The sequence below is a fragment of the Coregonus clupeaformis genome, chromosome 29, assembly GCF_020615455.1.
Source record: "Coregonus clupeaformis isolate EN_2021a chromosome 29, ASM2061545v1, whole genome shotgun sequence".
Classification (NCBI taxonomy): Eukaryota; Metazoa; Chordata; class Actinopteri; order Salmoniformes; family Salmonidae; genus Coregonus; species Coregonus clupeaformis.
The window spans coordinates 60,362,934-60,389,057 of record NC_059220.1 but is presented as its reverse complement, the minus strand read 5'-3'; the positions used below and the strand labels follow the sequence as shown (position 1 = coordinate 60,389,057).

At 46.8% G+C, this 26,124-nt stretch overlaps 2 protein-coding genes across 2 annotated transcripts in view; one reads left to right on the top strand and one right to left on the bottom strand.

The window, feature by feature from the left end:
* The window catches only part of nrp2a (neuropilin 2a), a 63,446-nt gene that overhangs the window by 9,705 nt on the left and 27,617 nt on the right, over positions 1 to 26,124 (bottom strand). Inside the window, 9 exon segments of the mRNA XM_041855669.2 lie at positions 370 to 466; positions 1,153 to 1,418; positions 6,122 to 6,283; positions 6,436 to 6,516; positions 15,204 to 15,348; positions 15,491 to 15,681; positions 15,684 to 15,839; positions 17,236 to 17,380; positions 25,375 to 25,530. Coding sequence (XP_041711603.2) covers positions 370 to 466; positions 1,153 to 1,418; positions 6,122 to 6,283; positions 6,436 to 6,516; positions 15,204 to 15,348; positions 15,491 to 15,681; positions 15,684 to 15,839; positions 17,236 to 17,380; positions 25,375 to 25,530 — 1,399 coding nt within the window.
* Positions 2,413 to 3,984, top strand: LOC121545200. The gene is made up of 2 exons (XM_041855671.2): positions 2,413 to 2,865; positions 3,077 to 3,984. The coding sequence occupies exons 1-2, from the start codon at positions 2,710 to 2,712 to the stop codon at positions 3,818 to 3,820; spliced, it is 900 nt and encodes a 299-aa protein (XP_041711605.2). The 5' UTR covers positions 2,413 to 2,709; the 3' UTR covers positions 3,821 to 3,984.

Below are 26,124 nucleotides of genomic sequence, written 5' to 3'. Positions count from 1 at the left end.
TCTCTCTCCTTTCATCTCTTCGCTCCGGCTTTCAGAAGTACCAGTCAGTCTGTACCCAAGACTCTGCTGAGGGAACTTGGGGTGTGTGTTTGTGTTTGTGTGTGTGTGGTGTGTTTGGAGCACAACTGGAGTGACAGGTCGGGGACCCCAGGGCAGGAGAGGAGGAGGAGACGGAGGTAGAGAAGGAATGAAGGGATGATGGAGAGAGAGAGATGGAGGGGGGAACAGAAGTTGAGTGGTGTGGTGGTGGGATGATGGAGGAAAATAACTGGGGTGCTGGAGGGTCAGGTGTGTGTATGCACATGTATGTGTGTGTGTACACATGTTTGTATGTGTGTGAGTGAGTGTGTGTATGATCTGCAGACTTACGTGTGCACTCCTCCAAAGGTGTACCAGAACTCATGTGGATGTTGTCGATCATGATTTGGCCCTTGGTTCCGCGGTCAAAGAAGCCTTCCATAACCACCTGAGAGGAGGAGGAAGAGTAGGGGAAGGAGGAGGAGGAGGAGGAGGGGAAGGAGGAGGAGGAGGAAGAGTAGGGGAAGGAGGAGGAGGAGGAGGAGGAGGAGGAGGAGGGGAAGGAGGAGGAGGAGGAAGAGTAGGGGAAGGAGGAGGAGGAAGAGTAGGAGGAGGAGGAGGGGAAGGAGGAGGAGGAGGAAGAGTAGGGGAAGGAGGAAGAGGAGGAGGAGGAGGTGGAGGTGGAGGAAGAGTTGGGGAAGGAGGAGGAGGAAGAGTAGGGGAAGGAGGAGGAGGAAGAGTAGGAGGAGGATGAGGAGGAGGAAGTGTAGGGGAAGGAGGAGGAGGAAGAGTAGGAGGAGGAAGAGTAGGGGAAGGAGGAGGAGGAAGAGGAGGAGGAGAAGGAAGAGTAGGAGGAGGAGGAAGAGTAGGGGAAGGAGGAGGAGGAAGAGTAGGGGAAGGAGGAGGAAGAGTAGGGGAAGGAGGAGGAGGAAGAGTAGGGGAAGGAGGAGGAAGAAGCAAATTAACTACATGTGGATGCAGGGATATATCTTATACATAGAATCGATAACCATGAGTATGGACCACTGCAACACATAACCACTACTAATATACTACTTCTACTTGTTTCTCCAGCTAACTCTTCACAGACTATTTTTTTGGAAGGTAGAAGGGAGTATGCCAACGCTCGAATACCTGGAACTCCTTGGGGGATCGGGGCAGGATGGTGCGGCCCTCCTTCCAGACGGGGCCCTGGTCGCCGCGGAGTGCCCAGAGAAGGGTCTCCTCGTGGTGGGCATCGCGGAGCAGGACGTGCAGGGTGCCCTGGGCCTCTCCCCACAGCTGGTAGGAGAAGAGCAGGCAGAGAGGCCCCGTGTCGGGCCCCACCACGGGGCTTAGGATCCTGGCTCGCTGCTGCTCCGTCTTGGTGTTGGCCTCGATGTACAGGTAGCTGTTCAGGTCTGTGTGGGGGGATGGGGGGACGACGACAATGCAGTGGTGGGTTTAGAGACTTGAGATGTTGCAGTGAGGGGAACACAGTACGTGTACACACGTATGGGCAATACATACACATAGGCACACGTGCACACACACACGAGGGAGTGTACACACACACGTACGCACATCAGCGCATCTGCACACACACTCACACACAATAATAATACCACAACTACATGGTCAGACCTACAATAGCACAGGGATATGATACATACCAAAACACGCCTAACAGAAGAATAGGGTCAGTGAGAGAGTCAAGCACTAAGGGAAGGTGAGGAATTCACAGCCAACCCAAGGGAGCCATTCCCATTGGTATTCAGGTAGAACACTTACACAATAGCATTGTGTTAAACACAGACAGTTGTTTACAGAAAGGATGTTTAGTTAGTAAATTGGATGTGGACTTGGAATCCTTTGTGGGATTGAACCTGACAGGGAGTGTGTGTGTGTGTGTGTGTAGAGTGAATTCTTCTAAGAGTTAAGTGGCCGATGGTCCAGTATCAACACATTCCTGACAAGATCACCTGTGCTTTATCGCAGTGTGTGTTAGAGCAGTTAGGTCAGAGAACTACAGATAAAAATCATTGTGTGTGTGTGTGTGTGTGTGTGTGTGTGTGTGTGTGTGTGTGTGTGTAAATATTGTCCAAGAGGCACTAGGTACAATGAAGTTATGGATATTAGCATCACCATATTCCAACTGAATGTTCATGAATAAACCGTTATATATTACCACCTGACATGGAATTATGTAATATATGTCAAATATAAATAGTATATGATATGTCCCCTGTACCCAGGCAACAGGTGTAAATTGTAAACAATGTCTGAGTAAACAATGTCTATCTTCAAAATATGATTAAAACTATCATTTTGACCCCATGGACTTTCAGTCCTTGCATCTATAGCTCCATCTACGAATTGTTCGGTTATTACATTTCTCCAGCTCCATCCCTCAGCTTCATAGAAAACATGTATTTAATTTTTTTAAATAGAAAACTACTTTTTATTAAGGAATGGGCCTTCATTGCTTTTTAGTTGAAGCCATAGAAACAGAATTCTATGAACTTGAGTACAGTGCACGATGTCATAGTCATTGACCTCGATTGTGATGCAGCTGTGATGTCATCAGAACACCTGTGAAGCAACGTTCTAGAGTTCAACCATATCATTTAGACACTTGAAAGCATTGCCTATCACATTGCTTTCTGCTCTGAACTATCTTTGATTTAATAATTATACCAAGTTCTTGCAATAATGGACTATCTCCAATATCTGAGCCAGTTTGGGCCCCTCCATCCCTTCTCATTGTTGACGATGGTTCCTAAGGACGTTCTTGCCTCATGGCTGATCACACAGATGACTGGAGGATCTCCCGTGCCTGGAGTGGCTGCCTACCAGATCCTGAACCAGGTTTGTTTGGCCTAGATTATAGTGAGTAGCCTGAAATGGCAACTTGTTCCCTATATAGCTAGTGAAATAGTTTTGACCAGAGCCCTGGGTCTAGGGTGGGTTACTCTAAAACACTTTGTGACAAATGCTGATGTAAAAAGGGCTTTATAAGTACAATGTGATTTATTGATTATGGCAAAGTAGATTTTTGAGTACCCCCTCTGCTTGCCAGTTCCAGCCCAACTCAGCCCCTGCCACCTTCCAGTCAAACTCCAGCTATGGACAAGACCAGGACGATTTTATGGACTGGAAAGAGGGGCCCCAGATCAACAACAGCAATCAAGTGCCTTGTCATCAGGATGTGGAGCCAATGGATGTCGATGTTGATCAACAGATCAACAACAGCAATCAAGTGCCTTGTCATCAGGATGTGGAGCCAATGGATGTCGATGTTGATCAACAGATCAACAACAGCAATCAAGTGCCTTGTCATCAGGATGTGGAGCCAATGGATGTCGATGTTGTTGTGGAGGTGAAAGACAACAGCCAATCAGTAGCCACTTGGCAGGCAACATTCTGGCCCAGCCAATCATCAGCTAAAGGCCAGGGAACAGTCTGGCACAACCAATCAGCAGCAACTACCAAGACAACAGTCTGGCCCAACCAATCAGCAGCCACTACCAAGACAATAGTCTGGCCCAGCCAATCAGCAACCACTACCAACACGACAGTCTGGCCCAGCCAATCAGCAGCCGCTACATTTTGGTCATCTAGCCAGCAGAATGCCGCTGCATTTTGGCCATCGAGCCAGACAGCCGCTAAACAATCATCCACTAGTCAGACAGCTACGAGCCAGACAGCAGTCTCCAACAACCAATCAGCAGCCTTCACTAAGAGAGATGGTGGTGATAAGAGGAGCAGCAGCACTCACCAGGACTCTGACCAGGACTCTGACCACAAGAGAAGGAGGATGTAAATGTGAGGGACTCTAAGGGTAGTTTTAACCTAAAATGGAGGGTCAGTGTCACTGCCAAAAGACTCAGTCCAACACAGAGCATTCAATGTGTGGATCACAGCATAAGCTGTGGAACCACAAGCTTGACTATTTTTTATAGACAAATAAATTGCAAACTGAATTCAGCATGGTTCTTTTGTGTCTATGTTATAGTTACTGTAGCTACATGTACATCGTAAAAATAATGTGCTGTCGTGGAGGGAACTAAATAGTTTATTCGATTATATTAAAGGTTTAGACTACCTGTATAAGGACAGCAATCAGCATCCACAATGTAAATGCAGATAACTCACTTGTAATCAATTTGACACTTTGTCTAGGAAATGTACACTCTAGAATTTGCACCTAACTTGGATCTGGGAGACCACTGAAATTGTTATTGTATGTGAGAGGGAGAGAAAGCTTAAGTACATTCAAGTGTGTATCATACTGTGCAGTATGTCTGTAGCCACTCTAATAGTCTGTCTAGCAGATCACACAGTCGTAACTATGGAGGGGAAGAAGGCTTCCTCCAAGATGGCAGCCCCCCTCTGCTCTCTAGTGTGTGTGTCACATCAGACAGTGTGTGTGACAGGGTCTCCCTTGGCCCTTCCAAACACCACAGAGTGTGTGTGTTTGTAAGGAGCCCTCCCATGAAGCACCATACGGCACTGTCTATCTCTGTGTGTCTATCTGTGTGTGAGTGTGTGTGTGTGTGCGCGAGTGTGTGAATGCAAGTGTGTGTGTGACTGTGTGTGTGTGTATGTGTGGGTCTTCACCACACAGAAAACATCCCCACTTTATCAAACTGATCTTAATGTGTTTGCAGAATCCCCCCTCTCCCTACACCTCGGGTGAACCCAGCGTCTCTGAAAGCTCCCCCCATTGTTCCACAGCTTGTTCAGCAGACAGCTCATAATCGAGAGGGGCGCGTTCGCGTGATATGATGCAACAGCATTATTAATCAATTTTCTCAGCAGTCTCCTGCAGCGAGCGAAGACAACGAGAACTCAATCTACAAACACAGGCCTCGTTATCGACGCCGCCAGCACCACACGTTGATATGCTATGGCGCTAGTTCTCCAGCTGTTATGTTTTTACATTTTAGAGGAAGAGATCAAGAGGTTACTGGGTCTGGGTTTTCTGGGTCATGAGAGAGAGAGAGAAAGGAAAGTTAGACAGGGAGAGAGAGAGAGAGGGAGAGTGAGAGCGACAGAAATGGAAAATGAGAGCGAGAGAGCAAGAAGAGAGAGAGAGAGAGAGAGAGAGTCTTAGGCTAACCATTAACAGAGCGATCCGATTGGATGTTTTGGCTACGATCCTCAACCTACATCCCAGAGATTCCCTGATCTAAAGCCCAGGTGACATCAGAGATTCCGAACGCCCTTGAGCGCAAGCAGAATGGTCCTGAAACTCCCCTTTTCACTCTTCACAGCTGCAGCTTGTTAAATCTTTCATGGGCCCCATTTGAAATATATCAAAACCAATGAATTTTAAAACAAGGTCAGGATAACAATCCCTTTAACCCTCAGTGGCTAAGTCCAAAATGGCCCCCTATTCCCTATAATAGTGCACTACTTTTGACCAGGGCCCATAGGACCGGCTCATAGGGACCTGGTCAAAAGTAGTGCACTATATAGGGAATAGGATGCCATTCATAGCACAGTCAGTGTAAGAAAACATCAAAGAAAAACTCCAAACTGCTCATATCTTTAATTAATATGCCAAAAGCTTCACTCTTTTTTGATCCGGGTGTATGTATAAAGGGAACTTAATAATTGCTCTAAGTACATGGAAGTCTACTTAGGGAGCCAGAGATTTGCCTGCAAGGTAATCGAGGGGCAGGAAGGCGCGGCTGGGAATATGGTTTTCCTGGTTTTTCCTCTTCTTGCCTCTGTAGTTAATAAGTGCTACTGGGTCTTAACTTTTTCCTGCCCAGAACGCTCCCGGAACGCCCCGTTAGCATCACAGAGTTGTAGCGCAGTCACATAGAGCAGAGTGGATGAGTTACACATTATAAGTGTGTGTGTGTGCGTGTTTGTCTGTCTGTGTGGTTGTGTGTTTATAAGTCACAAAATCAGCCTTGGCTGGGGCTCAAACAGAGTTTTTGTACACCCACATGTTTACAAACACCAAACAAGGACTTTACTGTATATCAAGCTAAATTAGCCCAAGTGGCTATCTAACCTCTTTCTTGCCCTCTGAACATGGTTGTGGTGAACCACCTTTGCCAACCCTGACTTAGGGGGGGAAGCTAGCTGTGCTATGCTCAAGGAGACTCACCGGTGGGGGGCAGAGCGAGGTCCAGGCTGGGGCCCTGGGCTGGGGCTTTGGAGCTGCTGTGGAGGGACCAATGGAGCGGGGCGCTGGGGTCGTGAGTCCAGCCACACAGACCCTGCTCAAAGTCACACACACCACCCATGGACGGAGGGGAGGAGCTAGCTCCTGGAGAGAAAGGGTGGGAGAGGGACGGAGAAAGACAGAGAGAGAGAGAGAGATAGAGAGACATCAACCATTAAACATTCTACAATAACATACATATAAACATAACTTATCTATTTGCAACATTTCCACACAACAGGCTTACAGACACTCACCTCTGCCCGACCGCTGGGCGGTGCTACTCTCCATTGGACCAGACAAAGTGGGCGTGGCTGTGTCGGCCAGTGTGCTGGTTTCTATGGAGACAAGATAAGTGTTGCCAGTTACATCCAAGATGCTCAAAATGTAACATACAAAGTTCTACTCAAATTCATACAAGACACACACTCACACTCAATGAAACATACTCAAAGAAACATACTCAATGAAACATACTCAATGAAGCATACTCAATGAAGCATACTCAATGAAGCATACTCAATGAAACAACACCGCTCTGTGAATGTGACCACAGCTTTCTGACTAATCAACAGTTTGCCCATGAATACAATTTCTCAATCTCTACTTTTCACAGACTAGTGCTCACTCCACATGCCTAAATGAGAGTCTGAGGTCATCTCCCTCCCTCCCTCCTCCCATCCTCCCTCCCTCCCTCCCGCCCTCCTCCCTCCTCCCTCCCATCCTCCCTCCCTCCCTCCCCCTCTCCCCCTCCCTCCCTCCCTCCCTCCCTCCCTCCCTCCCTCCCTCCCTCCCTCCCTCCCTCCCCCTCCCAGTAGAGGTGACAGGCTAAGCCAGGCGGTGATAGCCCAGTCATGTTGTGTCTCCTAGCCCAGACATCTCCCTCCCTCCATGGGTCTTTTAGCCCAGACATCTCCCTGCCTCCATGAGTCTCGACCGTCTCCACTGTCTCCACCTCCATCCACAGCCCAGTCAGACCAGCGGCTGGGGCCCTGGTAGGACAGGCCAGACACCACTGGCTCCATGGGTGATGGATGAGCCTAGCTAGTTCACCTTGGAATGGATGATCACACACACCGAGCATGCACGGACACACACACATGGATGCATGCGAGTACACACACGCATGCACACACACACACACACACTCCTTCCAGCGGCACATGGTCTACAGACTGCATTAGGAATGTTATCGGGATAAGTGGGCATGTTATTGGGACCAGATGGGACAACTCTGGTTTTGTTATGCAATGACAGAGGGAAAGGTTTGGGTCATCTCTGCTTTCTAACCACAATCTAACCAAGGTCCTAATCATATTATCATACACCAATGGCCCAATTTATCACATCATGGGAATTTGTGAAAACTCTGTTCCAGGCTCTGTTCCAAAGGTTTGGGAACCACTGCAGAGTATACCGTACATTCAACTTGTGCTTTCTGATCCCTCATAAGTGCAATTGAAGTGAGGTGATTTCTATGTAAAAATGTGTATCCAAGATGGCAAAACATTTCTTTCCCCAAGATGTAATTTAGGAGAGACGTCATTTAGGAGAGTGCAATGACTAGAGAGAGACACCAAACTCACACGCAAACATCTGGAAAGCAAGACTGCTATTGCAGAATCTGGATGCATCTGCAGTCCAAAGACATAGCTGCTAGCCTGCTAGCTAATAGCTACATCAGTGTAATGATGCTTCCTGGGCATGGCTAGCACTATTAGCGTTTAGCAGCGTTTGAGAAACACCGACGACAACAAACATGGAGGGAAGTTGATTACGTTGTCCATATTAGGACAGATTGAAACAAGTCCTGCTGAGAATGAAACGAGTCCTGCTGAGACTGAGGCTGTCCACACCATAGTCATGGACACCATAGTCGATTGATCCGTCGACATTTTACCGTGACACAACTTCCTGTGAGGAAACAAATGAAACGGATGAAATGAATTAAACGAACGCAGCCGGACGTCTGGAGCTGTGGAGAAACACAACTAAATACCGCTACATGAAAGGATAGTGCCCAGCTGTTGAGGTCTCTGACTGAGTGACATTAGCCTAACGTTAATGTCACACCCTTTACTGAGGCAATTAGTTGGCTAATCAGATTTTAATCACCAAGGAGCTACGGGGACCCCACCGGCAATACGTTAACCCCCTACTCCTCCCTAACCTTTTTCACATCCGAGAGCCTCCCTCGTTCTGCTATCCCCTTTTTCCCTCTCCCTCTGTTCTCTCCATGTATCCTATTATTTTATCTCCCTTAGCGCAAGCCATTCCTCCAAGCCATTGCATCTCTGTGCTTCAAAGGTCAGGCCTTGTCACAGTGTAAACGGCTTGACCTTTGTAGGGTGTGACAGGGGTGTGTGTGTGTCTGTGTGTGCGTGTCTCTGTGTGTGTATGAGTGTGTGCGTGTGTGATAGAGGTGTCAGGGGTAACGGAAGAGTGACGAGGAGCTATGACCCGCCTGCCTCTCCCCGAGGGCTCTCCACTCCTTGACATGTGTGAGGAAACAGCTACAGAGCTGCACCGAGAGGCCTCCCTTATACAGTATCACTGTGCCTGTCTCCTTGTGCAGAAGGCCACCTCGTGCAGGAGGGCCTCCACATGCAGCAGAAGTCCGACTCAAGCAGGAGAAGGCCTAACCGTGCAGGGAGAGGATCCCCTCATGCAGGAGAAGGCCTCCTCATGCAGGGAGAGGGACCCTCAGGCAGGAACAGCCCCTTCAAAGCACTGCACTTCAGACCGGAAAGGAGTACAGGGCCCATACGTATTAAGTGTCTTATAGTAGGAAGGCTGTTCTAGGATCTACTCAGCCCTCTATCTATGTTATGTCATTTATTGTGATTTAAAACGCAAAACCGATCCTAAATCAGCAGTCCTACTCTGAGACGCTTGATACAAATGGCACCAGGGGAACTGTTATGTTACAGAGAATACACTGAACAGCGCTCAACCCCCTCACCCCTTCTCACCATTCTCAATCCCCCCACGCCGCTCCTTCTCTTCTGGAAAACTGCCATCGTTCTCTCCGAAGAATCTGACTCAGCAAAATATGTAAAACGCACAAACGCACGCACTCCCACCCACACACTCCCACGCACTCCCACAACTCCTACAGATGACAGAGTGCATGCTGGGAAAAAATGCTGTTTTCCCTCCCTGCCGGACATGTAGGGTTAAGTGGTATAAGAGTGAGGTCACCACCCCCTGTGACACCCAAGTCACATTGTAAGGGAGAAAACGCTGGCGCATACAAGAGTGCAGATACACAAACACACACAGCAAAGCCTTAGCATCATCCCCACATACGCACGCACATGCACACACAAACACACACTCTCTCTCTCTATCTGGTTTATCATTATCAAAAGGAATAGGACAATGGGCTCTATTTCCGGCAGGCATTAAGCCAGTGCAATTGTCAAACATGCTCGTTTGCAATTTCGACCTGTTAAAGCCGGCGCTCTTCTATTTTCAAACCCTAGCGCCAGGATTGGTCATTTACCTGTCTTATATGAGCTCGCTTGTGCTGAGGTGGGAGGGGTGGCAATATTTGAGGTGTGCGCCAAAGTGCCAATTTCAGGCAGCGCTGGTGGGGATATTTAAGACAAACCAAAAGCTGTTCTTTGGCATGGATCTTGACAGCAGAAGTGCAGCCTATCCAGCCATGACGCACAGTACCCATATGCACATGGAACAAGAGAGATGTACTTTTTGTGCCCATAAACCTCGTATTTAGAAACGTTCCAAAAAAAAATTATTTTTTCCATTTCGTTTCATTTTATTAAAAACCAAGCATAGCCTCCCCTCCTCTCAATGAAGGCTGTTTTTTTTTGTCCTGCTCAATGCATTCGCTCACTTTGAAATAAATCTTCATCACCAAAGCTTTATTAAAATATCAAATTTGGGAGCCGCAAAACAGTGAGCGGACATCCCCTTTTAATCTACAGTAGGCATCACTTTACATTTTAGCCAGCTCCTGTTATTATTTTGGATGTGCATAAAAACCCCTCCATGTAGGCTATATGCCCATCATGGAAAGAGAGATGAGATAATACGGTGACACTCGTATTTAGAAACATTTGTAATGTTCATGTAACAATTGCTTGTTTTCTGTTTCGTTTGATTAAAAGACAAGCCCTTATAGGCTACCCTTACTCTACTATAACGAAAGCTGGTTCAACAGCAATGTGTCTGGTGTCTTTCTTATCATGGCCATGCATTAGCCAAGTAGCCTATCCATAAAAGGAGTCTAAATGGTCCAATCGTGAGGCTTTACTCGTCATGAATTCGCATTATTCACAATTCACATAGACCTACCTGCGGTGCATAGGCTACTCCATTCGGCTTGTATACATCCCCATTTCCAAAGAGCACATCTTGTCCAGTTACCAAAGATGCCACGTATGGGTGGTCCTCTGTAGCTCAATTGGTAGAGCATGGCGCTTGTAACGCCAGGGTAGTGGGTTCGATCCCTGGGACCACCCATACGTAAAAATGTATGCACACATGACTGTAAGTCGCTTTGGATAAAAGCGTCTGCTAAATGGCATATTATTATTATGTACTCCTCCAAACATATTCAAATTATTCAGTCCTATAATGCCATATCAACGGTAGGCCCTAGGCTATATATTGCTTATTGAGAACGTGCCTCACACATACAATACAATTCACGGGAGCCTAGTATTTTTTATTTGAGAAGTGCGATGCGTAAAGGCCTACTATACTCATTGAAGCCAATTACAACAATGTTGACTGTCAACACTCCAAAAATATTGAGCAAACACTAGATGTTTATTTTTACTGTTGCTATTACTCATTACTGTAGCCTATGCTATTTAATAACCTGTATCAATCCACAATGTGCTAGGAAGAGAATATTCCATGCCCCCAGCCTAATTGGAGTTGATGACAATGCAAAGGCCATCAACAAGAAATGTGTTGATAGGCCAATGAGTGGCCAAGCCCTAGTCACACCTATAATTTCTTTTTTAATCAAAACATATAATGTTACTAATATTTTTCATAATTTCATAATTAATCAACATTATCTTTAAAAAATCCAGTGAAAATCCGGTGTTTCTATGTCAAACAGTTGTGTTATACATATTTTTTGTCTTCTGTGATGTATACAGTGCATTCGGAAAGTATTCAGACCCCTTGAATTTTTCCACTTTGTTGCGTTACAGCCTTATTCTAAACTGTAAAAAATTATTAATAATCCCTCATCAATCTACACACAATACCCCATAATGACAAAGCAAAAACAGGTTTTTAGAAATTGTTGTACATTTATTACAAATAAAAAACAGAAATATAACATTTATATAAGTATTCAGACCCTTTACTCAGTACTTTGTTGCAGCATCTTTGGCAACGATTACAGCCTCGAGTCTTCTTGGGTATGACGCTCAAGCTCTGTCAGGTTGGATGGGGAGCGTTGCTGCACAGCTATTTTCAGGTTTCTCCAGAGATGTTTGATCGGGTTCAAGTCCGGACTCTGGCCGGCCCACTCAAGGACATTCAGTGACTTGTCCTGAAGCCACTCCTGCATTGTCTTGGCTGTGTGATTAGGGTCGTTGTCCTGTTGGAAGGTGAACTTTTGCCCCAGTCTGAGGTCCTGAGCACTCTGGAGCAGGTTTTCATCAAGGATCTCTCTGTACTTTGCTCCGTTCATCTTTGCCTCGATCCTGACTAGTCTCCCAGTCCCTGCCGCTGAAAAACATCCCCACAGCATGAAGCTGCCACCACCATGCTTCACAGTAGGGATGGTGCCAGGTTTCCTCCAGACGTGACGCTTGGCATTCAGGCCAAAGAGTTCAATCTTGGTTTCATCAGACTAGAGAATCTTGTTTCTCATGGTCCGAGAGTCTTTAGGTGCCTTTCGGCAAACTCCAAGTGGGCTGTCATGTGTCTTTTACTGAGGAGTGGCTTCCGTCTGGCCACTCTACCATAAAGGCCTGATTTGTGGAGTGCTGCAGAGATGGTTGTCCTTCTGGAAGGTTCTCCAATCTCCACAGAGGAACTCTAGAGCTCTGTCAGCGTGACCATCAGATTCTTGGTCACCTCCCTGACCAAGGCCCTTCTCCCCTGATTGCTCAGTTTGGCCTGGCGGCCAGCTCTAGGAAGAGTCTTGGTGGTTCCAAACTTCTTCCATTTAAGAATGATGGAGGCCACTGTGTTCTTGGGGACCTTCAATGCTGCAGAAATGCTTTGGTACCCTTCCCCAGATCTGTGCCTCGACACAATCCTGTCTCGGAGCTCTACGGACAATTCCTTCAACCTCATGGCTTGGTTTTTGCTCTGACATGTACTGTCAACTGTGGAACCTTATATAGACAAGTGTGTGCCTTTCCAAATCATGTCCAATCAATTGAATTTACCACAGCTGGACTCCAATCAAGTTGTAGAAACATCTCAATGATGATCAATGGAAACAGGATGCACCTGAGCTCCCTTTCGATTCTCATAGAAAAGGGTCTGAATACTTATGTAAATAATTTTATTTTTTAATAAATGCGTAAACATTTCTAAAAACCTGTTTTCGCTTTGACATTATGGGGTATTGTGTGTAAATTGCTGAGGATTTTTAAAAATGTAATCCATTTTAGAATAAGACTGAAACTTAACAAGATGTGGAAAAAGTCAAGGGGTCTGAATACTTTCCGAAGACACTGTATAAAGTGTAAATTGAATACATTTCAACTCTATATCTGACATGGTGTCTTCTTTTACAGTGGTCTTCTTTCTTTTAAGCCCATAACCATGTGTGTGAGGTGTATACTTTTGTTTCAAAGTAGATTTGTTTAAGACTACCGAGAAACACTCCGTGTGACCCTGATTTAGCCCACTGCAGTAAAAGGTTAAAATAGAGCCCAATATGTCCTTGAAGACTGTAAAACAAAGCCTAAGAGAAACCTCCGAAGTTGATCTTGAAGGAAGACAGAAGAGATATCCAGGCAGAGTTTTGTGTTCAATGCGTGTGCATGTGTGTGTGTGCATAAGTGTGTGTGAGGTGTGTGTGTAAGAAATTAGACCAAAGAGCCTGGAATGGACAGCAGAGAACAGAGAGGGGGAATGTGTGATGAGAAACAGAGGAGTGGAGAAAGAATGAAGAAAAAATACATTTACAGACCCACGCACTATGCCTAAGGGTGGGAACAGAGAGAGGAGAGAAGAGAACAGAGCCATGTGTGGGATTTAACAGTGAGAGAGCGATAGAGAGAGAAAGGAAGGAGAAAGAGAGGGAGAGAAAGAGAGAGAAAGACAGAGGATAGAGGGAGAGCGAGTGAGAGACAGAGAGAGGTAGAGAGAGACAGATACAGAGAGAGGACAGAAAGAGAGAGAATAAGAACGAGAATGAGAAAGAGAGGTGGTGGGAGCAAAAAGGAGGGGTGACAAAAGGAGGGGTGACAAAAGATTTACAATCCTCCCTCCTGTTATGAGGCACAGCACTCCAACCCTCCCACTCATGCACTGTGAACACTTCTGAACCAAATGCTCTGTTGAACACCAGTGTTGTGTTAAACTACTCCATCTCTCTGGGATCTCATCCATGTCCAATAAAGAGAAGCCTGTGACAGATTGCATTAACACAGGGCTTTCACCTGGTCTCAATGCCTTTTACATGTGGCAGGGTTAACATCGGGGACGGCTGTGGCTGTAGCCTCAAGGTGAACGGTTGCCGGTTTGAATCCCAGGGCCTATGTGTAGCCCCCACTGGGGGCAGGAGTAGGAAGAGATGGGGTGAGGAGGGAGTGACAGAGGACAGCAAGGAGAGAGAGAGAGAGATGTAGGGAGGGGAGGAGTGCAGCTCTCTTGTCAGTCATTCATGTAGGCCAATCATGGGTGTGGTACTGAGGGTCCCTAACAAAGGGCGCTAGCCTGTTATACTGACAGAGAGAAAGCGTGTGTGTGTGTGTCCTATTGTTCTGTGTTAATGGAGGGTTCTGGCCTTGTTTCTCCTCTCTAATGGCGTAGTGAGTGAGTCAGAGAAGAGTGGGATGAAACATTAAGAGGTCCACATCATCCTTACACCACCGAACAGGGCTGTGTACCTTACACACAAACACACGCGCACACACACACACACACATCCTGTGTAGGCCTATTAGGAGCCATTATAGTATCTGTCTGTCTGTGTCTGTTTATGTGTTTATGTGTATGTGTTGAACAGAGAGCGGAGCCTAGAACCAGCTCAAGGGAGTTGTGTGTGTGTGTGTGTGTGTGTGTGTGTGTGTGTACTGTATGCTTGCAGTGAGGGTGTGTGTGTGTTTATGTGACAGGTGGAGCTGAAGTGTTGTGTGTGTGTGTGTGTGTGTCGAACATCCTAGTCAGGGTGGGAACAGAGAGCGGAGCCTAGAACCAGCTCAAGGGAGTTGAGGTGTGTGTGTGTGTGAGTGTGCGTGTGTACTGTATGCTTGCAGTGAGGGTGTGTGTGTGTTTGTGTGACAGGTGGAGCCGAAGTGTTGTGTGTGTGTGTGTGTGACGAACATCCTAGTCAGGGTGGAAACAGAGAGCGGAGCCTAGAACCAGCTCAGGGGAGTTGAGGTGTGTGTGTGTGTGTGTGTGTGTGAGTGTACGTGTGTGTGTGTGTGTGTGTGTAGGTGTTGAGCCCACTGTCTGGTGCTGTAGCTCCTGCGTAGGCCCAGTGGGAGTAGTGAGCAGTGAGAGACCAGATGTGTCTACTGCCTCACATCTGGATAGCAGACCATACCAGCAGTGTGTGTGTGCATGGTACCCTTGGGACAGATTCCTCAAAACCCGTCCAACCCTTTCTCCACTCCCTGTAACTTTAACCTTCACTCTCTCAAAGTCCCCCCTCACTTTTCCACTTCCACTTGCTTTCCAACTCCCAAATTGTGTATCCAGTAGACTCACAGATGATATATAATACGTGCACGCACTTAAAAATATATATATTTGTAGGGCATTTTGACAGTTATGAAATGACAGAGAGGAGTAACAGATTGAAAGTTTGAAGCCGGGAGTGTTCTTGCTAGACCACGGGCTCAAGTCTTACCTGGCACGTCACAGCCCAGTATTTCCACTCTCATCCCGATCCCGGCAGGAGACCACCTCTCTGGATAGATCCTGATGAACTGGGCCAGGGTCTCCTCAAAACGCCGTAGCTCAGGGGTGTCGTAGTGGGTGTTCCCTTCAAATATCTGCAACACACACACACAGAAATAAAGCATAAATATTGAAAGGTACTGTGGCAAAAATCTTTATATAGATGATTTAAATGAGTATAATCACACTTTACACTGACACACACGCACACACAACCCCCACATCACCCCCACCCACCTTGGGCAGGCTGGTCTTGCTGTCCATGACGAACCCCCAGTCCTTCCCATCTAAACTGTGTGCCACGCGGTACTTCCTCACAAAGGCCCTGTTGTCCGTGCTGCTTGTCCCCTCTCCGCCCCTCGCCCCCTGGGTAATGATCCCCCGGACCGTCTTGGGGACACCCAGGTCCACTTGGAGCCACTCCTCCCGGCCAGGGGCTGAGCGGGTCCGGGGAACCAGCCTGACCGGCTGGCCACTAGGCGGGCATTCCCAGGGGACCACAGCATGTCCCGAGCCGACGAGGCCGAGATCTGGGTGTCGGGGAGCTGGCCGGAGAGGAGGCCTTGCATCTCTGAACACGGAGCATCTTGAGGTGGGGAAGAAGAGGATGAGGGAGAGGGACGGGGAAGAGGGGGGAAGGGAGGGGGAGTGGGAAGTGACATTAAAAAAAATCCTCTTATTGGGTCAATATCATACATTACACAAAACTATCACATTTCAACCCTCACATATTATCTGTAAAATAAACAATGAGAGAGGAGGGAGACGATAGAGGAGGAGGAGGAGGAGGAGGAGGAGGAGGAGGAGAGAGAGATGGAACTAGGAGAGAAAGGGCAGAAAGAGAGAGGGAAAGAGAGAGAGAAAGAGGTAGGTAGAGGAGAAGAGACCGAGGGAGAAACAGCGGAGAGAAGACCAGAGACAAGACAAGACAGAGGGAGTGAGACCGAGAGATGAGAAAGAGAGAGAGGAGGAGGAGGAGAAGAGAGGAGAGCATTAGTAGGGTTGACGGTTTAAGAGTACACAGATCAAAGTTTCATGCTGTTATGTCACAGCACTAGCAATGAATGTAAATTATGGATAAATGGCAACAGAAATGTATGTGTGTATGTGAATCGACGTGAGGTCATTGTGTGTGTCTTCAAGTGAGTATGTGTGTGAGAGGCAGTCTAACATACACTTGCAATACTAGCTAATGAGTGACACTCTCTCTCTCCCTCTCTCCCTCTCTCCCTCTCTGTGAATCACAGTTCAAGATGTACAACTGAACAAGAGTGTCATGAATGATTGATTGTGACCCTTTCTTGTGACATACTGCATCTGCGAGATTGTAGGGGTTGAGAGAAAGTAGGTTGACATCCTGACAGTGGAAAGGGCAGGAGAGGAAGAGGGAAAACGGGAGAGACAGAGAGGAGACAGAGAATTATTCAGAGGTAAAGAAAGGAGGTTGATAGAGAGAATTGGAGTAGGTGGAGAGGGAGAGAGCGAGGGAGAAAGAGGAGAGGGAAAAACAAGGACAGAGTATGGAATGACAGGGAGAATGAAAGTGAGAGAAAATAATGATCACGAGGGAGAGAGAGAGAGGAGAAAGAGAAGAGGAAGGAGAGCAGGAACATAGAGTGGAAAGATAGAGAATGGAGTAAAACTTGGCTGGCTGAGAATGGAGTAAAACTTTGATTAGACTACTGATCCGGTTGCTGTCGGGAGTTCTTATGTGTGCGTGCTCATGTTACTGCGTAGTTAATGCATAGACCGGCTGCCATTTCTTCTAAGGGGATTTTCTAAGCTTCTTCACTGACAGGGCAGGAGATGCCGGAACACATTTGTGGCTCTCAACATTTTTTGATGTGCAGTGTGACAGAGGTGTAATGTAAAGGATGGCTCAGGTATCTAAGGCAAAATAAACATCTCTTTTTCCCATGGCTCGCTCTCTATCACGCAAATATGTGCACGCGACACACACACACACACACACACACACACACCTATGATCTGGCAGCCGTAGAGTTCGAAGCGCAGGGCGATGCCGTTCTTCCAGGTCTGGGGCCGGATGCGTACGAAGCGGGCTAGGACGGGCTGGGGCACGCGGTTCAACACCACCTCAGACGGGTCTGTGTTAGCATGGAACGTCTGTAGAACACACAGAGAGGGGGATATGGTTAGACTTTTATACCAATCAAAAGATACCACACACATTTTATACCACACACATCAGCAGTGGTAGGGCACAATGTTGAAGATGGCCAAAGACCGACAAAAGTGGAGAGCCTTTGTTGCTGCCCTATGCATCAGCCGGCGTGATGGGGATGAGTGGATGAGTGAGTGACACAGCGAAAGGAGATGATTGCTGCGTTCGATTTCTTGACCATAAATCGCTCCGCATTAGAGCACCTGCTAAATGACCAACATGTAAATGTAAATTAAATCAGTGTGCTGCAGGTGCATGGAGCTAGGAGATGTGCATGTCAAAAGAGGGGATGCTGTCCTCACATTGCAAACAATAATCTTGGGACATTCTTTTTTACAAAAGTGAAAAAGTGTGCGAGCAAGTTAGAGTAAATGTTTCAGCTACATGCTATCTTCAGTTTTCTCTCTCTTTCTCTCACTCGCTCGCTCTCTCTCTACCACACACACATCCAAAGCCTGCAGTGTGAGTCTCGCTTCGCTGCACACACACACAGAGCCCCAGCTAAGCACAGACAGCCTAAACACAGATCCAATGACACCCACCCAGCTGTCTGTCTGTGTTTGTGGGGCAAAAGGTGAGGGCTGGTAGGGGTTCGGAAGGGCAGACACAAACACGCACGCACGCACACACACACACACACACACACACACACACACACACACACACACACACAACCAAGCACACACCCACACACACCCACTCCCCTTCCCACACCGCCCACACACACTACCACCCTGGGGGGACAGAACAGTGGACAGAAATGCTTGAGGGACATGACAGGGCAAGGTCGGACAGGATTAGGCATTCTGTAACAGTAACAGGAAGTCTCCGCAGGAGGGCAGGACATGAGCAAGGACTACTTCCTGTGGCATCCGCCCCAAACGTCCGCACCAAAACATCCCTCCCCCTCCTTATACCTCCCTTCCTCTCTTGACCCCTCAGGGAGAGGCTAGAGGTCAGAGGGTAAATGTGACTGTAGGAGAGAAGCCTCTTCCTTGTTTAGAGGAAGGACACAGACAGACATGACGGACAACACAGGGACAGACAGATAGATTTCCCATTATGCTCGTGGGAGGAGAGGAACCAATGGAGAAAGACATCTGATCCATCTCATGTCCTATCCCTCTATCCAGTCTGGAGGTCTTCCTCCAACCACACCCCATCAAAACACCTCAATAACAACTCTATTCATCTCTCTCTCGCTCTTATTTCTGTCTGTCTCTCTCTCTCTCTTTCCCTCTCTCATTTCTCTCTCTCTCTTTCCATCTCTCTCCCCCTCCCTCTCTCCACTCTCTGTCCATCTCCCCCTCTTCCTCTCCAGTGAGGCTCATTGCCAGTCTGAAACCACACAGATACAGGAAACCACAAGACCGTCCTCTGCGATGCGATAACACATGCACCCACACACATACACCCCACGAGAAAGACAATCAAGCTTCGATAAGAGGAAGTATGAGCCCTAAACTCACTCTAAGTGACAGTTATAACGGTTAATTTAGGGTTGGACCAAGTTTGGACTGTCCAACTCTGGATATAAGACGGACTCAGAGGAAGAAAGGACCACAGGCAAAAGCTTAATATCAGTTAAAACAGACACTGACTGTGTTCCAAATGGGACCCTATTTCCTATGTAGTGCACTACATTTGACCAGAGCCCTACAAAGGTAATAGGGTGCCATTTGGGACACATACACTGTAGAAACATGTACAGTGGCTAGCGAAAGTATTTTGTTGCCTTACAACCTGGAATTAAAATGGATTTTTTGGGGGTTTGTATCATTTGACCAGAGTACCTTCTTCCATATGTTTGGGGAGTCTCCCACATGCCTTTTGCCGAACACCAAACGTGTTTGATATTTTTTTTTTTAAGCAATGGCTTTGTTCTGGCCAGTCTTCCGTAAAGCCCAGCTCTGTGGAGTGTACGCAATCTCTGCTGTGGAGCATTGCAGCTCCTTCAGGGTTATCTTTGGTCTCTTTGTTGCCTCTCTGATTAATGCCCTCCTTGCCTGGTCTGTGAGTTTTGGTAGGCGGCCCTCTCTTGGCAGGTTTGTTGTGGTGCCATATTCTTTCAATTTTTTAATAATGGATTTAATGGTGCTCTGTGGGATATTCAAAGTTAAGGATATTTTTTTTAGAACCCAACCTTGATCTGTACTTCTCCACAACTTTGTCCCTGACCTGTTTGGAGAGCTCCTTGGTCTTCATGGTGCCGCTTGCTTAGTGGTGTTGCAGACTCTGGGGCCTTTCAGAACAGGTGTATATATACTGAGATCATGTGACACTTAGATTGCACACAGGTGGACTTTATTTAACTAATTATGTGACATCTGAAGGTAATTGGTTGCACCAGATCTTATTTAGGGGCTTCATAGCAAAGGGGGTGAATACATATGCACGCACCACTTTTCCGTTATTTATTTTATTTAACTTCACCAATTTGGACTATTTTGTGTATGTTCATTACATGAAATCCAAATAAAAATCCATTTAAATTACAGGTTGTAATCCAACAAAATAGGAAAAACGCCAAGGGGGATGAATACTTTTGCAAGGCACTGTATTATTGCCTAAGATTCACCAGATAGACAGCCAGGGCTAGAGGTTTAAATAAGGCTTATTTAAAGCAATGTGTTTGTATGAAATGCAGGCCTATTGTCATATGCAATGTAGGCCTATAGTCAAATACTTGAATGTGCTTTCAATGTGTCTCTTTCGCTCTTCTCCTTTGTGTCATTCTCTCGCTTTCCCTCTCTCTCTTTCACTCTATATATCCTTCCTGGTCTTTCCTTCTCTCTGACTTTATTTGTATTATCTTTCCCTCTCCTCTCCATGTATCTGAGGCTATAATTATTCTACTAACTTTTCCTTCACTCTCTCTTCCTCACTTTCACCCTCGCTACTGTCTTTTCACTCTCTCTAGCTCTTCCGATCTTCCTCTCCCTGTGTCCCAGGCCACTCTGTCCCCCGGTATTTTGTAATGCTTCGCTTCAGGTATGGAATATTCTGATTGGCTGAGACGGGTCAGTGGCACCTTAGCCCCCCCCCCCAAAGGTGGGAACCTAGAAAGCACTGCTACTTGTCCTCTGGCCCTCTGCACTGTGTGTGTTCACACGCATGTGTGTGTGGGTGTTAACCTAACCCCCATGAGTCCAAACCACAAACCGTCCTCCAGAAGTAAACATAACCAGTTCTCACTTACTGCCAGACGGTATAGAGATAATGTCACTTATCTTTTAACGGCCCCAACCACCATTCACCACACAGATTCGTCCTTAGACTTAAAACTACATTTTAGAAGAACTTCCTTTTTTCCACAAGGAAACTTCCATTTTGTGATGTCAGGCACATTCAAGAAACATTTTTTTGGGGGAAAAACACAAGGGCGAGAGGGCGAGTTTTTTTTAGAAAATAAAGAAGGATATGAGAGAGAGTGAGAAATAGAGCGAGAGGGAGCGAGAGAGAGAGAGAGAGAGAGAGAGAGATGAGGGTGGGGGATAGGTGAAGGAGAGTCGTGCTGCAGACATCCCCAGTGCCCTCTGTTTCCTCTTCCTCTCTCTAGTCACATCCTGACCCTTAACCTCAATATCCCTATCCCCAGGGTCAAAGGTCATTCAGCTCATTAGACACCTGGACATTTGCTGGAAACAGGTGAGGGGTCATAAAGTTGTGTGTGTGTGTGTGCGCGTGTGAGTGTGTCTCTGTGAGTTGATGTTTGGGTATATGTGTGTATATGAGTGTGTATGAGTTTTTGTCAGAGCATGTGTACGCTCTATGTACATCATATGTCTTCATGCAAATTACATGAGTGTGTTATTGTATGTGATGGTATGGGATGTGCCATTGTTGCTATGGCAGACTGTGTGTGTCAATCAGCCAGTCGTCTGGGCGACCCTTATAATCTGCCTGACGACGGGAGGGAATAGGGGGGGTAACCAGTCTAGTTCCGCCCCTACTCAGCACACAGGGCGAAGAGGGCTAAATAATTAACATTGTCATGTTGTCTCCTCATGTGGCAGGTCATTAAATTATAACGAACCCCCCAACGAACCCCTTAACCCACCCTACCCTAGCCCTCCTGCGCCACTTCGCACACACTCACGCCGCGGAACCCCTCCCACATTTATGTGACGGTCAAACGCCTGGAGCGGATGGACACCGGCGGGACAGAGGCACCATGGATATTTAACTATTGATGACCCTCCGGAGAAGAATGGGGTCACCGCGAAAGAGAGAGAGTGTGTGTGCATGTGTGTAGAGTAGTGGAAGGAGATAGTGTCAGACTGGGCTGAGTCTCCCAGATGAAAACACTTCTCTAAAAACAAAATGGAGAGAAAACAGAAATAACAAATGGAGACCTACTGCAGCTAACATGATAGTGCTCTATTGTCAGAGTAGAGAGAACATCCCCTGTACAGAGAGAGAGAGAGAGAGAGAGAGAGAGAGAGAGAGAAGAGAGAGATACAGTAGAGAGAGAAGCTACTCATCCTGAGATTATCCATTTGCCTTCTCTCTCTGTCCCTCCATTTCCCCCTCCACCTCTCTTCCTCCCCCTCTCTCTCCCTGTCTCTGTGCTTTTGGCACACCGCTGCCGTCTCTGCTGTGTTTTCCTTGAAGCTGATGGCACCACAGGGAGATGTGGCCAAGCTCTGCACAAGACATTATTCTCTCTGTCTCTCGTTCTATCCATCCCCCTACCTCCTGCCCTTCGTTTCTCGCTCCGTATGAAGATGTTGACAGTAAGAACTGGTTCCAACTGGCTGCTCTCCACTAGTGGCTCAAAGAGGAGGCCAGGATGGAGGGATGTGTGCGTGTGTGTGGATGCTGAGGTACAGCACTCCTTTGAAATGGTCTCCCACCCCCTCACACAGTTGTTTTTGTCAATGTCTCCCACTCCGCCCCACTTATTTCATTTCTCTCTCATCAGATTGCAAGTGTGTGCGTGGGTTAGTGTGTGGGTGAGTGTGTGTGTGATAGGTTTATGTGTGTCTACATGCCTATGTGTGTGTATCTATGTGCCAGAGTGTGTAAACATGCCTGTGTGTGTGTGTGTGTGTGTGTGTGTGTGTGTGTGTGTGTGTGTGTGTCTGACACAGCTAGTGTTTGTGACTGAGAGTAACAGGCTGTAACTGCAGTGTGGGCTGTTTTTGTCCCAGGTTACAGAGTGACAGATTTAGCACAGTAAGACAATGCATTTCCGCGACACACACCGTGTCTGTTTATTATTTGGGCTAATGTGATTCCCCCATTCAGGCACAATGTGTGTGTGTTTGTGTGTTTGTGTATGTGTGTGTGTGCAAATGCATGTGTGTCAGAGTGCTGCTGATATACCGCTCCTATGCGTGAGAGTGTGCGAGAGCCGTGTCAAGTAACGATGTGCATGTGTGAGTAGCATGATGCCTTTTTAATAAGTCACACATGCTCCAACAACAAACTGCCAGTCACACAGAGGAAGAGGAATAGCAATTTGGCACAAATGGAATTCTATGCTATGATGCCATTTCAGTCAAAATCATAGAAATTGTGTGTATTTACCAGGAACCAAACGGATGCAAACACGCTGAAACAGGGAGGGAGCAAACTGAATTTGTCCAATAAGAAATGCACTAATGAATAAGACCCTGGTGTTCGTTTGTGTGATTCTTCAGATCCGCTTTATGAGAACTGCTGATGTTTCAAACCTTCTGTCGCTCGCTACGGAACAATGACTTGGGACCTCCTGCTGCGGTTTCCGTGTGTCGGCCCCCTGCTCCCCACTGCTCACACACACACACACACACACACACACACACACACACACACACACACACACACACACACACACACACACACACGCACACACACTTCTGCACATAAATAAATACAGACGCAGACATACACAGATCCATAGACAAACACATCCTGTAAACACACACACACTCAGCAGACGGACAGGAAGTCCCAAGCCAATCCCTTTACTCATACTGTCGTTGACTCATACCTGACAATATACCACCAAAGCCACATCTGACGACATATCACCAGTGGCACACGCACACACACACACACACACTCCGACACTCCCATAAACAGCCCATTAATTTAGCTAGGAACTAACTGTTAAATGACAATCAGAAGGGCAAATCCCTCTCCTTTCATTGACATGCCCCCCATCGTGTTTCCTGGTTTAAACACTTAAAGGATCTCTAAGGGCTTAGGGCCTTAGGGCCAGGCTAACTCGAACTCTGTGTGTTTGTCCGCACGCCACCATTGATGGATTAACTGTCACGGAACATACATAGGGACATGGGACATTATACCTTGTATGGATCTGGATAACGTCCACTGAGAGTGCATTGAAAGAGGCTAACGTCCACTGAGAGTGCATTGAAAGAGGCTGTTGACCTGTATATTATGACCTGTTTCTATGATGCTTAGGGTGCGTGTGTGTGTGCACCTGTGTACCAGACGTGTGCGTGAACCAATAGAAGTCTAAAATGTACAAACCCCGCCCATCTATTTGAACCTACGTCTGGTATGCACATACTGTATGTGTGTCTGTACGTACATGTACATGTATGTTCTGGTTATTACTAGACAGACTGTGTCCCCCCCCCCAACCCTACACACACACCCCTGGTCAAAACTGATCTCCAGTCCAGACAGTCAGCTCTAAGGTCAGCGGTGGTGTGTGTGCGGGGAGGGGGGGGGGGGTTCCCAGCAGTTGAGTTTTTAATTTAATTCTAAATCCATTTCCTCAAATAATCGCATCACAGACATTGTATGCCCCCCACCGCCACCCAAAGCTGAAACAGACAGACAGGGGCCCCAAAGGGAGAAAGGAGGTTGGGATAAAAAAGCAGATTACTCTCCCCCTCTCTACAGTCCACTGTGGCTTTAACATTCATATCTGGGTCAAGAGTTCGCGTTCACATTGAGTACGAGTATTATATTCATACTTTATCCAATTGACAAACATAAACAAACTCAATCAAGCGAGCACGCACACACATACAAACACACACACCTCTTCCACGCTCCAGCTGTGTTTGCAACCCCACTGGTGTGTACGTATGTGTGTGTGTGAAAGGATGATGAATAGCAGAGATAGATATGGGCACACAGAGAACTCTATTGTTCATGTTTGGCAGGTTCCTCCCTCCTTTCCATCCCTCCCTCCTTCCAAAGTCTTTCAGGAAGACACTTCATGGGCTAGGGACATGACTCATGTCAATACACATTCCCAACAGGAATCTCAAAATAATTCCCAGTAATTCCCAGTCATTCCCACAGTATCATCGGAAGAGCAACAACAGAGCAGCTAACTTTCCTGGCCTTGATAACTGGGATATATTTCAGACAAATTAAGAAGGTTTTAATCTAGTTTTAGTTTTAGTCTGTATATTTTATTAAACTGCCCCAATACAACAGATTCAATACCTCCTCACTTAGGGCCAAACTACTCCCATTTTCAATATGGTTTAAATGCTTAGGTCAATCACACAAGCTTAATAGAGATTCGTCTTGGGAGCAGTGTACTTTTGAATTACATGACCCATGTGGGAATTACATTACATTTACATTTGAGTATAAGACACACTTATCCAGAGCGAATTGAACCAGCTAGTCTCCCAGTGGGCAAAACTGTTTGAAATTACGTCATTACAACCAATTTCACATTCCTTACAACGTTGTTTCAACCAGTTTTGCCAGCTAAGCTGCAGTTGAAAGAACAGATATACAACCAACTGAGACTTTGAGAACCGGGTTGCACATTGGAGTTACATTTTACATTCCATTTTAGTCATTTAGCAGACGCTCTTATCCAGAGCGACTTACAGTTAGTGAGTGCATACATTTTCATACTGTTCTAGGTTTTAGGTTCCACATTGGGGTTCTAGATTTCAGGTTCCACATTTGGGTTCTAGGTTCCAGTTGCTACATTGGGGTTCTAGATTACCTTGTGATTCTTGCCGTAGCGATAGGTCATCCAGTCCTCTCCATTGGTGCTGACCTCCAGCTTGAAGGTGGTCACGTAGTAGGACTTCTGTGTCTCCTTGGAGACCGCTCCCTGGGTGGAGATACCTGTCAGCACCTTGAGGAAGTGGAGGTCCACCTGGGAGAGAGAGGGAGAGACAGAGAGAGAGAGACAGAGAGAGAGAGGGAGAGACAGAGAGAGAGACAGAGAGAGAGAGGGAGAGAGAGAGAGGGAGAGAAAGAGAGCGAGAGAGACAGAGAGAGAGAGAGAGAGAGGTGGAAGGGGGAAGAGGGGAAGAGATTGAAAATGATGAGATACATTTCAGAAGAAGCAGAATATATATTTACATTTATTACAAAATAATTACAATAAAGTTAGCTATTTGTTTGATTCAATACAATTCAATTCAATTATATTCTGCTCAATTCTACCTCCCTCCATTTTTCCAGGCACAGAGAGAGAACGAGAGACCTAGTAGGTGAGGTTATTGGTACAATAGAGATATGAAGTCACTATGCAGATCCTGCACTCTTTTGAGTCATATACCCCCATAAATAGATCAGGTTAAGAGCTATGTCCATCTGTTACATAGACAGGGGGGAGTGCTGCCAGGCCCTATGGGGCTGCTGTTGGGGAGAGAGAGCGGGATGAGGGATAGGAGGAGGTAAAAATCAATGGCACACTCTTCCACTGCTAACAGCGCATTCCTGAGTAGCAAACTCATCTATCTAG